This window comes from Suncus etruscus, chromosome 15 (genome assembly GCF_024139225.1).
Source record: "Suncus etruscus isolate mSunEtr1 chromosome 15, mSunEtr1.pri.cur, whole genome shotgun sequence".
Classification (NCBI taxonomy): domain Eukaryota; kingdom Metazoa; phylum Chordata; class Mammalia; order Eulipotyphla; family Soricidae; genus Suncus; species Suncus etruscus.
This window is the reverse complement of record NC_064862.1, coordinates 15,400,192-15,414,941: the sequence shown is the minus strand read 5'-3', so window position 1 is coordinate 15,414,941 and position 14,750 is coordinate 15,400,192. Positions and strand designations below refer to the sequence as shown.

At 37.9% G+C, this 14,750-nt stretch overlaps 1 protein-coding gene across 1 annotated transcript in view; it reads right to left on the bottom strand.

The window, feature by feature from the left end:
- GRM1 (glutamate metabotropic receptor 1) overlaps positions 1 to 14,750 on the bottom strand; it is a 504,561-nt gene that overhangs the window by 353,636 nt on the left and 136,175 nt on the right. The window contains exon 3 of the mRNA XM_049789321.1: positions 13,251 to 13,500. Within this exon, the coding sequence (XP_049645278.1) occupies positions 13,251 to 13,500 (250 nt within the window). The remainder of the gene's footprint in view (positions 1 to 13,250; positions 13,501 to 14,750) is intronic.

The window sequence follows — 14,750 nt, the reverse complement described above, 5'->3', positions numbered from 1 at the left end:
TAAGTGCTTCCCTTGAGCACACAGAGGAAGAACAAGAATACGAAGCGTAATTCTGAAGCCAAGAAATTCTCACTGACCTTAGAAAGGAATGTCTTTAGGATTGTAAGTGATTCCACAAAGTATCAACTACTAACACTCAACAGTAGTTTAACAATTAAGTACTTTATGATCCATCAAACACAACATCCTGAGATGTAGGGAAATACAAATTCTCATTTTATCAATGAATTCTAGGGCTAAAAAACTGATTAAAGATACTAAGTAACCTTAAACATCCTAGATTAGAAAGAAAATCAAAGGGCACAATGAAACTACCTGCTCTCTATTAATTGTCAAACTTTCTGAAATAAATTACTGAATAATTACCATGTTAAAAAAAACTGGTAGGAAACAAGAAGAAAGCTTAAGTTGTAAAAAGTACATGTTGTCATGTGAGAAACCCCTAGTTTGATCACCAATACTGTATAACACTCAAAGTAAGACTAGGTGTGACCCCCCTAAAAAATTATAATCCTGAAAATAATCACCCCCTCTGTGGAAGCATATAAAAAAACAACACTAGGAGAGACATAAAAGGAAGAGAGAATAATTATAAATGTAAAATGAGTTTTTCATTAAAATTCTTTGACTTTCTTAAAAAGGAAAACCTATTTAATCTCTAGAAGACAAAAATCAAAATAAAATAATATTTCTAATAGTGATCAAGAGCAAGAAATCTGTTTGGGGGTTTTGTTGGGTCTTTCAGTGCCAGGGATAGATACTTGCCAGACTATTACTCTACAAATGAACTTCATCTCCATTCCAGAAGCATGAATTCTGAAGCAGGCTGCCCAAATTCACATCCCAGTTCAAATAGTGTGGAATTTTTAACAAGCTTTTTATTTCTCCATAGAACATGTACTCTCTGTACAACATAATCACCATTCAAACTATAACCATATTGAACACAGTTTTAAGAAGCAACTCAAAAAAAAAAAACTATTTCAATAGCCAAAATGAAATGATTATTTTACATGATGATAAACTTAACTATGGTTACTTAACTAATTTATTGATAATCCTAGAAAAAATTGTCCAAAGTCAAAGGTTTGATTCTCTTGGGGATAGATAGGTTACTCTCCAGGGCCACAAATTGAGACACTAAATACTGATTAAGCCTTTTCATTATATTCTTGCGACTTTAACGAGGTAACTGAAAGAATAATTAATGAAAGCCCATAAATGACTTCCCAAAAATTAATTTAAGTACATTCATATTGATCATAGAGTAGTCAAAGTATATTCTCAGACTGAAAACTAAAAATAATATAAATTGAATATTTTGTAGAAAAATGGACAATGATTTAAACATAAATTAAACAAGATCATCCAATTAGTCATGGCAGAGAGAATCTTAAGTTTTTTATTATAGTTTATTATTCACTGTAACCCAGTGTCAATGATAGAAAGTGATATTTTAAATGTCATTGTAATTTTTTGTTAATTTTTAAAGATGAGAATTAGTTTTATAGTATGATTTTAAAAATATCAGAATATTATTCCCTAGGCCTGAGAGATAGTGCAAGTAGGGTGCTTGCCTTTCATGCTTCTGGCATAGGTGCAAACCCTGGCACCACGCACAGCCCTTGAGCACTTCCAGTGGTGATCTGTGAATGCATAACAAGTAGTAAACCCTGACCACTAACCTGGTTTGACTCCACCCCCAAAAAATAATATCCATTTAATTATTTTTTAAATTTGCTTTTCCTTGATATTTGGGCAGGAGAATAGGAAGAGAAAATGAAGAAACCAATTAGATAATTATTACAAATATATATATAGCCAAAGTGGAAGATTATCCAGACTTTCCAACTTATTAAAACTCTTCACCCTCAGTTCTTAATCTATTAGGCATCAAAATTGATCTCCTACCCCAACGAACCAGTACCCAGCACCCAAGCGAAGGAACATCCACTCAAACCCACACCTCCTCACCGGCAGGAAAAGACAACCAACACCCTTGCTGACTCATGCTGTGTGGCCCTCCCTACCAATTTCTCCTAATGTGGACTGTTGCTGGATACCGGACTTAGCCCTAAAAGGATTCCCAATGCAAGAGCTTTACACAAGACCCCCCTCCCTCAAATCTTTTACCAATCTCAAGAAGGGCAGGGTGTGCGATGAAAAGGCACCTGGGAACCCACACCCCACAAGAAAATCTCAAAAGGCAATGGGAAAACCTATACTTCCATCATAAGTATAAGACCTGTATAACACTACCTCTTTATTTTTTATTTTATTTTGCTTAAAATCATTTTTCACTATACATATGTGAGCAAATATATATATATATTTTGGCACACTAAAAAAGGAGAAATCTCACGTATATAAATAAGCTCTTATCTACTAGGGATAAGAACTCATACTTATTTACAATACAGGGGAATCTCCCACCTTGAAAATATGTCATGTGAATCCATCTTAGACTCCAGGAGATTAGACACCGACCATCCAGACTTGAATCCTGAACCCCAGACATAGAAACAACACAGTTCTTCACAACAGCTACAGAAACCAAAGCCCATCTGGGACACCCTGAATACTACTCAAACTCCAACATGTGCCAGTTCTAATATGATATCCTGACAACGAGGAAATTGGGAACAAATGGACATAAGAACAAGTTATCCTACCTTACCAACTAATGATAAAACAAAATCAGAAAACTTATCACACTATGGGCCGTGCAAAAGCCAAGAACGTGATCTACAGATGACTGGCTGATAGAACCATGACCCGGCAGTATGTATTCTGGGACCAACAAGAAAGCCCTAGTCTAGGGTTTGGTCTACGTCCTGCACAACAATCATGACCTCTAATTCCAGAGACCTGACTGAGGCAATTGCAACTGAATGGGTCTTCTGGAAACATAATGAAAGAGGATATCCCAGGCTCCATCCGAGTTTCAGCGCAAGGGCCAAGACCACTAACCACAGAAGACAGATTAAAATGACATCGAGGAAACAGAACTTCTAAAATCACAAAGAAAGTCTTCATCATAAGTTTCACTCCTTGACCTGTGCACAGACTGAGACCTCTAGATTTAGAGGTCTGTCTTTATCATCCAGATTGGAGCAGAAGTCTTCCATATACCACAAAAACACCAAGGGGAGAGTAAATGAACGTGAAAGGGATCTATAGATAATCCCATGACAATATATTCCAAGAGAAACCCTGTATCTCTTAGGCCAAGGGGATTCCTGTTTCGGATGACCCCAATATTTACTGTGCCTATGCGGGGGCGGGGGGACACAAAAAACACTAAATAATCCTTTTTTATCTAGTTTTTGTCGATTTCTTTGTTTTGGGGTGGATATTGAAGTAGTTGTCCATTTTTTTATTTATATATTTACTTTTTCTTTCTTCTTTTCTCTTCTTCCTTCTTGCAACTTGTCATATTTCCTATCTCACGACCATGGCATGGTGCATATTTTTATTGCTACAGTGCTCACTGGATATCTTATTTGATTCCTCTTTTTGAACTGTTGTGGTGTTTCACCTTCTTCTTTTCCCCTTCATCCCTCAAACCAAGGATGAGAGCCTCTAGAATGACTATGCTCATAGTCGGCGTAGTCAATTTTTACCCCATCATATTACTTTTCTCTTCCTCAAACAAAACCACATAACTTGAACTTTCTAGTCCCGCCTCCCAATTAGAGGGGGCAGTAATGGAGGCACCAAGACCAAACAGTTATAAGACCACTAAGTAATAAACTAGACACAGAAGGAACCACGCATTCTAGCAGCCCCTGGGGGGAGAGTGGAGGATATGGGAGGCAGGATGGGAGCGGATGTGGGAGGACAATTCGGTGGTGGGAATTCCCCTGATTTAATGTAAATATGTACCTGGTATATTACTGTGAACGATATGTAAGCCACTATAATTAAAATTTAAAAAATACCTTGTTATAATATCTGAAACCAAAAGGTTATAGAGAAAAACATAGGCAGAATACTCCATGAAATTGAGAGTAAAAACTTCAATGAGGTAGTCATCTCATGCCATAGAGATTTATTCAAAGAAAAAGAACATGTACTGGCATGGATGCAGGGCTAAATAGCCTCTATTCACCACTAGTGAAAATGCTGTCTAGGCCAGCCTTTCTGGAAAAACAATATGAATATTCCTCAAAAAAATTGAGCTTCCATATGATCCAGCAATAACACTGCTAAGGATATATCCTGAGAAAACAAAACCACAGCACAATAATGCCCTCCACACTCTATGATCATTGCAGCACTATTTAAATAGTCAGAATTTGGAGGCAACCCAAGTGAGTAGCTAAAGAAGCTGTGGTACATATACACAGTAAAATACTATGCAGCTGTTAGGAAAAATGAAGTCATGAAATTTTCTTATTCATGCATGGACATTAAGATTAGTATGCTGAGTGAAATGAGTAAGAAGGAGAGATAAACATAAAATAATTCCACTTATCTGTGGGATATGAGAAAAATAAAAACCAGTATGGTAATAATATCTGGAGACAATAGAGATGCTTACATGATGTAAGCAGACTTCTTCATAAAAGGATTACATTTTTACGTACATATTCAGTAGCTATACATAACAATGATGAGGCCAGAGTGATATTTGTGGTAATATGCTAATTTTACCCATTTTAATAATTTTATTAACTCAAATTTATACTTTGACCTTGACTCCACATGCCTAATACTCTTTTCTTTATGTATTTATTTCTATTTCTATAGTTAGTACTTTCTTCTCAGAACACTTTGAAATGTCATATAGCTCTAATCCAGATGATGCAAAAATTAGTCACTATTCTTGATGTCCTTACAACTGCAAGTACAGAGGGAAAATTCCATGAGAATATTCAGACCACTACTAATAAGTCTCATAGAGAAGGTCTATGATTAAGAAACATCAGCATGTAGTTAAGATCATACTCGAGATGGAAGGACATAAATAAGACCTTGAAAAATGGCCTGGCTCCTTCACCAAGCTCCAGAAGAAAATAAAGGCTGCAGATAATTCCCAGGAAGCCCACTCTGAGCTAAAACCTCTGTGGCATTTTCAGAAAATGAGGATAGAAAGGTACAGATTCCCTTTTCTGCATGAACTATAGCAGCCCAGCACTACATTCTATCCCTGCTACCAAAACAGCCCAACTATGTGACTTAATTTTATCAAACTTCCAAACCACCAAAAACCCTGGGCCTCAATATTTTATAGTAGTGTCAACCTAGTAGTCTCACAGGAAGCCTAATGGGAAGATTCATAGACATCTAACAAGCTCTTTGAGCCTCAACAGTAACACAGTCCAGTAAATTATTAGACACTGACTTTAATGACACTATGAAGAGATAAATAATAATAATAAACATTTTAAATTGACCTTTATTCATTTAAGTTTTGATAATTCCATTTTCATGTGTTTGTAACAAACAATATGAAGTAAAATTTTTATGCCTACAAGAAGGCAGTTTATGGTGGTGGGTAGGATATTGGCAACACTGGCAAATGGAAGATTGCACTGTTGGTGAGATTGATGTTTGAAAGTTAAATGACTGAAACAACTGTATTTTGAACAACTTGGCAAATCATGGTGTTACAATAAAATTTTTTTAAAAATTGACCCCAAATCATCTTAAGATATGCTAGGTAACAAGAGAAGTCTAGGGGCTAAAGCAATAGCACAATGTATATATCACCTGCCTTGCATGCAGCAGACCCAGATTTAATCCCCAGTACCCAATATGACCCTCCCATTCCCACCAAGAGTGGAGTGTTCCCTGAGATTAGTGCCAGAAGTTATCCCTGAGAACTGCCAGGTATGGCCCCCAAACAAATACAAAGAACTGACGAACATTTATACAGAAATCAAAATAAATAAAACCTATGTAATATCAAAAAATAGGAAAAGAAAAAAATAAAAGAGAAATGTGAGTTCTGAAATCTGTCTCTGTGTGATATTTGCTGGGACCCAGATTCAAACAATGAACAGGAATGAGGTTGGAAGGCATGAAGTGGACCCTAATGAAATTTTGCCAATTTCTGGCTTTCTACAAGAACATCAGCATATTTGAATGATCTCGAGAAGTTCAGTTCCTTTCCCAAATTAAGCTGCTTATGTTCTGTCCCCTGGCTAAAAATTATGGGGGAAATATCTCAAGACTAGAGATATGTGGCCTGTAACCCAGGCCATATCCTCAGTTTTATTTAGGGTTTTTTTTTTTTTTTTGGCTTTTGTTTGTTTATTTATTTGGTTTTGCAAAGGGGTGAAAGGAGAGTTGTGAATCAAACTGTGTTTGCTGCTTGCAAGAGGAGAACTTTGATCCTTGTACTACTTCTTTAGTCAGGTCCCTGAGAAATCTGGAAAATTAGATGGAAATTTGAAGAAAATGGAAAAAAAATGGAAGAGTTTTTTTTTTTTAATAATTTTCTTTCTGATGGTGTTTCCAGCCACCTGAGACTGGATTTCATCAGCGTTCCTACCAGTGATCCTGCCTGCTTCAGAGATGGGTCCAGACATACACACACTGATTCCTGCTGGTTTCTGCCAGGAGTCAGAAGGGTGCAGAAGCCATCTTGGGTCATAGTGTTTCCAGCCACCTGAGACTGGATTTCATCAGCGTTCCTACCGATGAGCCTGCCTGTTTCAGAGGTGGGTCCGGACGTACACACACTGATTCCTGCTGGTTTCTGCTGGGAGTAAGAAAGGCACAAAAGCCATCTTGGGCCATGGTGTGTCCAGCCACCTGAGACTGGATTTCATCAGCGTTCCTGCCAGCGATGCTGCCTATTACAGAGAGTTCTTGGCTGGCTCTGCCCTCCTGCTGTGCATTGGATGACCCTGAGGGCTTGAAGGGAACTCTCTGCTTTGCTTGTCTGTCTTCACTGAATACTGGAAGCTATCTTCAGAGGCCTAGGAAGCGCACCCCCCAAAAAACCTGTCATCTAGAGGCCGCAGAAGAGAGCCTCACCGAGAATAATCCACCCAGCCCGACTCACATTCAGATTTGAAGGAAGGATACATAGATTCATGGATAAACAACAGCTCAGAAACTTCACAGATGAAAAACCAGCCTTAAAGGAAAAACTGAAAGGTCTACTTTAAGACAAGAGAGACCAACAAACACAGCAAACTTATCTACAAAGATGACATTAAATCCTATGACAATCATCTCCCTCAATGTCAATGGACTAAATTCACCAATTAAAATACACAGAGTGGCAAAATGGATTAAAAAAAAGACGTATCCAACCTTCTGCTGCCCACAAGAAACACACCTGAATAATGAGAACAAATATAGACTCAAAATCAAAGGCTGGAGGAAAATCATCCAAGCAAACAACACCCTTAAAAAAGCTGGGGTGGCCATATTAATATCTGATGACACCAACTTTATACTCAGAAAAGTGGTAAGGGACAAAGATGGACACTTTGTACTAATCAAGGGACATGTGCAACAGGAAGAAATCAGACTTTTAAACATATATGCACCCAATGAGAGACCAGCAAATTATCTAATACAATTATTGACAAATCTGAAAGAAGACATCAATAATAACACAATAATTGTGGGACACCTCAACATGGCCCTGTCAACACTTAATAGGTCAACTGGACTGAAACCCAACAAAAACATACTATCCCTAAAAAGAGAAATGGAAGAAAAAGGACTAGTAGACATATATAGGACATTCCACCCCAAAAAACCTGGATACATATTCTTCTCCAATGTACATGGGTCATTCTCCAGGATAGACCACATTGCTGACACATAAGCATACCTTCATAAAATCAAGAGGATAGAAATCTGGCAGGCTACCTTTGCTGTCCACAAGGCTCTGAAATTAGATGTGAACTACAAAGGAACACAGAAGAAAAACTTTAACAATTGGAAATTAAACACCCCCATCACTATGAAGGAAATTGAAACTGTAATCAAACATCTGCCCAAAAATAAAAACCCAGGCCCAGATGGATTTACTAATGAGTTCTTCCAAACATTTTAAGAGAAGTTACTACCAATTGTAGTCAGGATCTTCCATAAAATTGAAAAAACGGGAACACTCCCAAACAGCTTTTATGAAGCCAACATTACCTTGATACCAAAACCAGACAGAGATGCTGCTGAAAAAGAAAATAACAGACCAATATCCCTGATGAATGCAGATACAAAGATCTTCAACAAAATCCTGGCAAATAGGATCCAATGTGTCATCAAGATCATACACTATGACCAAGTAGGTTTCATCCCAGGAATGCAAGGATGGTTTAACATCCATAAATCTATCAATATCATACAAAACATCAACAACAAGAAAAATAAAAATCACATGATCATATCAATAGATGCAGAGAAAGCATTTGATAAGGTCCAACACCATTCTTGATCAAAACTCTCAGCAAGATGGGAATGGAAGGAACCTTTCTCAATATAGTTGAAGCCATCTACCACAAGCCAATGGCAAAAATTATCATCAATGGAGAAAAACTAAAAGCCTTTCCTCTAAATTCTGGTACAAGACAAGGCTGTCTGCTCTCACTACTCCTCTTCAACATAGTACTGGAAGTACTTGCTATAGTGATCAGGCAAGAAAAAGATATCAAGGGAATCCAGATAGGAAAGGAAGAAGTCAAGCTCTCACTGTTTGCAGATGACATGATACTCTACTTAGAAAACCCTGAAGACTTGACCAAAAAGCTTCTAGAAACAATAGGTACATATAGTAAGGAGGCAGGCTACAAAATTAACACACAGAAATCAATGGCCTTTTTATACACCAATAAGGATAGGGAAGAGATGGACATTAAGAAGCCAATCCCATTCACAATAGTGCCACACAAACTCAAATATCTTTGAGTCAACTTGATCAAAGATATGAAGGACCTATACAAAAAAAAAAACTATAAAGCCCTGCTTCAAGAAATAAGAGAGGACATATGGATATGAAAATGCATACCCTGCTCATGGATTGGCAGGATTAACATCATTAAAATGGCAATACTCCCCAAAGCATTATAAAGATTTAATGCAATCCCTCTAAAGACACTCATGACATTCTTCAAAGAAGTGGATCAAACACTTATGAAGTTCATCTGGAACAATAAACATCCTCGAATAGCTAAAACACTCCTAGGGAAAAGGAAAATGGGAGGCATTACTTTCCCCAACTTTAAACTGTACTACAAAGCAATAGTTATCAAAACAGCATGATATTGGAATAAAGACAGACCCTCAGATCAGTGGAATAGGCTTGAGTTCTCAGAGAACATTCCCCAGACATAAAATCACCTAATTTTTGACAAAGGAGCAAGAAATCCTAAGTGGAGCAGGGAAAACCTCTTCAACAAGTGGTGCTGGCAGAACTGGCTAACCACTTACAAAAAAGTGAACATAGACACCCAGTTAACACCCTGTATGAAAAAAAATCCAAATGGATTAAAGACCTTGATATCAGACCTGATACCATAAGGTATATAGAACAACACGTAGGTAAAACACTCCATGACATTGAGAGTAAAGGCACCTTCAAGGAGGAAACTGCACTTTCCAAACAAGTGGAAGCAGAGATAAACAGATGGGAATACGTTAAGCTGAGAAGCTTCTGCACCTCAAAAGAAATAGTGCCCAGGATACAAGAGCCACCCACTGAGTGGGAGAAAACTATTCACCCAATACCCATCAGATAAGGAACTAGTCTCCAAAATATACAGGGCACTGACAGAACTTTACAAGAAAAAAAAATCTAATACCATCAAAAAATGGGGAGAAGAAATGAACAGACACTTTGACAAAGAAATACAAATGGCCAAAAGGCACATGAAAAAAATGCTCCTCATCCCTAATCATCAGGGAGATGCAAATCAAAACAACGATGAGATACCATCTCACACCACAGAGTTTGGCACACATCACAAAGAATGAGAACAATCAGTGCTGGTGGGGATGTGGAGAGAAAGGAACTCTCATCCACTGCTGGTGGAAATGCTGTCTAGTAGAACCTCTATGGAAATCGATATGGAGATTCCTTCAAAAACTGTAAATTGAGCTCCCATTCGACCCAGGTATTCCACTCCTAGGGATACACCCTATATCTCTAGAAGTGTTATAGCAGGATCACATGGAAGTTCAATTTCCAGTTTTTTGAGGAATCATCTTATTGTTTTTCATAAGGGCTGGACTAGACAATATTCCCACCATCAACGAATAAGAGTTCCTTTCTCCCTACATCCCTACCAGCACTGATTGTTCTTGTTCTTTGTGATATGTGCCAGTCATGTGGTGTGAGATGGTACCTCAATGTTGTTTTGATTTGCATCTCCCTGATGATTAGAGACATGAGCATTTCTTCATGTGCTTTTGGCCATTTGTATTTCTCCTTTAAGAAAGTGTCTGTTTATTTCTTCTCCCTATTTTTTGATGGGGTTATATGCTTTTTTCTTGTTAAGTTCTATCAGTACCTTGTATATCTTAGATATTAGCACTTATCTTATTGGTTTGGGTGAATAGCTTCTCCATTCTGTGGGTGTTTTTTGTAACCTAGCCATTATTTTCTTTGAGGTGCAGAAGCATTTGTGTATTTCTGCTTCAACTTGTTTGGAGAGTGCTGTTTCTTCCTTAAAGATTCCTTTAGTCTCAATGCCCTGGAGTGTTTTACCTACATGTTGTTCTATATACCTTATGGTTTCAGGTCTGGTATCAAAGTCTTTAATCTATTTGCATTTAACCTTTTTGCATGGTGTTAGCTAGAGGTCTGAATTTGTTTATTTGCAAGTGGCTGACCTATTGTGCCAACACCATTTGTTAAAGAGACATTCCTTGCTCCATTTTACATTTCTTGCCCTTTTATCAAAGATTAATTGATTGTATATCTGGGGAGCATTCTCTGAATACTCCAGTCTATTCCACTGATCTGAGAGTCTGTCTTTATTCCAATTCCATGCTGTTTTAATGACTATTGCTTTGTAATACAATTTAAAGTTGGGAAAAGTGATGCCTCCCTCCTATATTCCTTTTCTCGTGAAAGGAATCTTAACTCAATGTTTACTATCTCCTAAAGCTTGAAACCCAGTGACATCCACTGAGCACAAGACAATTCACTATTACTTATAGGAGTGTTAATGTGGCTAATGTGTGTGTGGCCAATCTTTGTAAAATAAGAAAATAAGAAAGTAGGGACGAAGTAGTGGTGCAAGCTGTAAGGCATCTGCATTGCCTGTTCTAGCTTAGAGAGGTTCCCCAGGCATCCCATGTGGTCCCTCAAGCCAGGAGCGATTTCTGAGCACATAGCCAGGAGTAACCCCTGAGTGTCACCAGGTGTGGCCCAAAAAACAAAACAAAACAAAAAGATAAAGTAATGGGGAGCAGGTGTCAGGAGCTAAGGCACCTCAATAGTGGAAAGAAGTGGTATAGCTCTATATTCAAATCAGAGTCAAAAGCATTGAAAACATGAGATCTAAACCAAAAAACAATATATATTTATGTTTATGTTATTTATTATGGTATTATATATATTTATTATTGATTTATATTATATTTATTATATATAATGTGCTGTCAAAGTGAACAACTTTGAAGTAGAAGGGAACTTGTGTGGAGACTCTTGTGGAGAGAAGTTGACACTGTGGTGGAATAGGAGCTAGAAAACTAAATGTTTAAAACTCAGCTATCAAAAACTTTGTAAATCCTGCTTCTTCAACAAAATAATTCTTGAAAAGATGTGGAAGATGAATATGGTAGAATCATAGGTCAGTGGAGATTTTCATTCAAGTAAACGCAGAAGATTCCTTGGGATAAAATTAACAGGCTAGGTTCTCTATGAATATTAATAAAAGATGGAGGATTAAGCAAGATGATTTATTAAATATAAAAACCCATGAAAATAAGTGACATAGAAAACCCATTCACATACATATACATATAATCTAGAAAAAGAGCAGACATTTTAAAACATATCACCTACCACTACAGAAATAACAAACTGAATAGCACTAAAATACAAAAACATCAACTCAAAAGTATACATGCACACCTATGTTTATTGCAAAACTTACTACGGTAGACTATATATAAAAACTACCCAAAATGCCCAATATGAATGAATCAAGAAGCTGTGATATATATGTGTGTGTATATGTGTGTGATATATGCTATATAAATACATGCACACAATGAAATACTATGCAGCTCTAAGAAAGAACAAAACCATGATTGGAATTAAAAGATATCATTCTGAGTTAAGTCAGTGAAAAGGAAAGTGATAGAAACCAAATGGATCTCTCTGATACACAGCAAAGGGGAATGGAGCAATAGCATCATGGGTAGGTCATTTACTTGCCTTGCCAGAGGCTGATTCAGGTTCAATCCCTGGCATCCTATATGGTCCCTCAAGCCTGCCAGGAGTAATTTCTGATCACAGAGCTAGGAGTAATCCCAGAGTGTTGTGGGGTGTAGCCAAAAAAAAAAAATAATGATACACAGCAAGGTCGCAACAAAGGGCCAAATGCAACACAATGGGAGAATGAATCCATACAACTGAGTTTATGGAGGACTTTGCGAAAATAAATAAATAAATAAATACACACACACAAATAAAACAAAATAAAAGGGACTTTGAGAACCTTGGGAAAGGGAGGTGGATACACTGCTGATGGGTGTAGTGTTGTAATTATGTAACAGAAAACCATTATTAGTAGTATTTTATCATTATTAGTAGATTACTACCACAAATTTTCTATCATAAAAAAAGATTTCTGTGCTCTGGAAGCATGAGGACATGAATACCAAATTGGCTTTTAGATGTAGTTCTTCTTTTATCTTCTGGGGAACAGGACCAGTGAAAGAGAAAACAGTACAGAAGAAAAATACTCTTTAGGACCACACATAATCTGACAACAATTTACCACTTTCTCCTAATAGTAAAACCTGGTGATCAACTGCGTATTTTTTTTTTTGCCTTGCTATCAGAAAAATTATAATAGTCCAACTCTCAAGCTACCTCAGAACAAATGTGCAGCCGTGGGGGTATATCTTCTTCACTGTGGAGTCAAATAAGCAATTTTATGAACACTCATACCTGTGCAAATGTGCATGGTGTGTGTGTGTGTGTGTGTGTGTGTGTGTGTGTGCGTGCGTGCGTGCGTGCGTGTGTGTGTGTGTGTGTGTGTGTGTGTGTGTGTGTGTGTGTGTGTGTGTGTGTGTGTGTTTAAGAGAAGGCGAGACCGATTGATTCTTACCTTCCAATGAGTGAGAATTCTCCCACCACACCAAGGCGCCGCATGGCACTCAGGAGGCCTCTGACAGTCATGCCTTCGCAGAAGCACACCACCACCCTGGCCTTGGGAAGTCGCTCTCGAAGTTTGCGCAACAGTCTGTCAAAACTCTTCTCTCCAGCATTGCTGTAGATTTTGTCTGAATGGGCGATGCAGAGACCTTCCTGGGCAGCCAGCTCTTTGAAAGCATCCATTCCACTTTCTCCATAATTCCCTGTCCAGAAACAAGCAGTAGATGTTCAAGACAAGGTGGTGGCAGCGGCTCTTCCACGCTGGAAGAAGGGCCCAAGAGTCCCCGAGAATGACAAAGGACAGTCTTGTCCAGTAATCTGTAAATATGACTAGGACCTAAGGAAGATATGAATGGATTAAAAAGAGTAATCAAATGTCATCAAATGTTCAACTCTGTGCAAATAGTCAGAAACTACCTGAGCTATAATGTCTGCAGGGAAGCAAGTTTTGAGAAATGAGGTGCCCTATTTTACAAGCATAATTAATAGTGGTTGTCCCAGATTTTTAACAATGTGGGAGAGATCAGCGCACTGAGGTGGCAAGTTCAACCAGCACAGTGAAAAGGCTTGTCTCTTGGAGAGCTTACTCTTGCTGGCAGTCAGAATAAGAGGGAGCCATCAAGGTGATAGGTGGACCTGCAATATTTCTATGAAGAGTGAAAAAAGCTAAGGGAACATCTTGACCAGGTCAGTAAGAAGCAGGTCAAAAATAAATGACAGAAAGACTGGAGCAATAGCTCAGCGGTAGGACATTTGCCCTGCACATCAAACCCACGAAGGACTTGGGTTTGATCCCCAGTGTCCCATATGGTCCCCTAAGTGAGGAGCAATTTCTGAGCATATAGCCAAGAGTAACCCCTGAGTGTCATCAGGTATGACCCAAAAACCAAAAAAAAAAAAAAAAGTGACAGTCTTTAGCCAAAATCCAATACTTCATCAAAAATTCAATCCTCTAATGAAGTCTATTAGGAAAGACTGACCCATATGTTTTGATTTTTATGTACCAGTAGTATCATTTATTCAATAACATATAACAAAAGTGAAGAACTCATACAAGGCCATATACTTCTTTGGCCATAGTTTTGACCTGTCAAAGTAAATCTTTTCAACATCTTTTATGAGGATGCCAAGTATCCCATTCTAACTTCCCCTCCCCAGCCACACACATTTTCTGATTGGGATCCAGCCATTAGTGCTTGGGTGCCACCAAAAGTCACTCCGTTTTGCTTAGGAGGCCATGATGTGCCAGAGATTGAACCTGGGGTCTCATCACTGCCTGGTATGAGCTTTGTCTCTTGATCTACATTCCCAGTCCATTCCTTTTTCTCTTTATGCATTTTACAACTCACATATTCTATAGTTACAGTCCAATATTTTCTCAGCATTCTAAAAACTTCACATCTATTCGTCTCATTTTCCAATTCCTCCTCTCATGTTTATATTATCTCAGCTT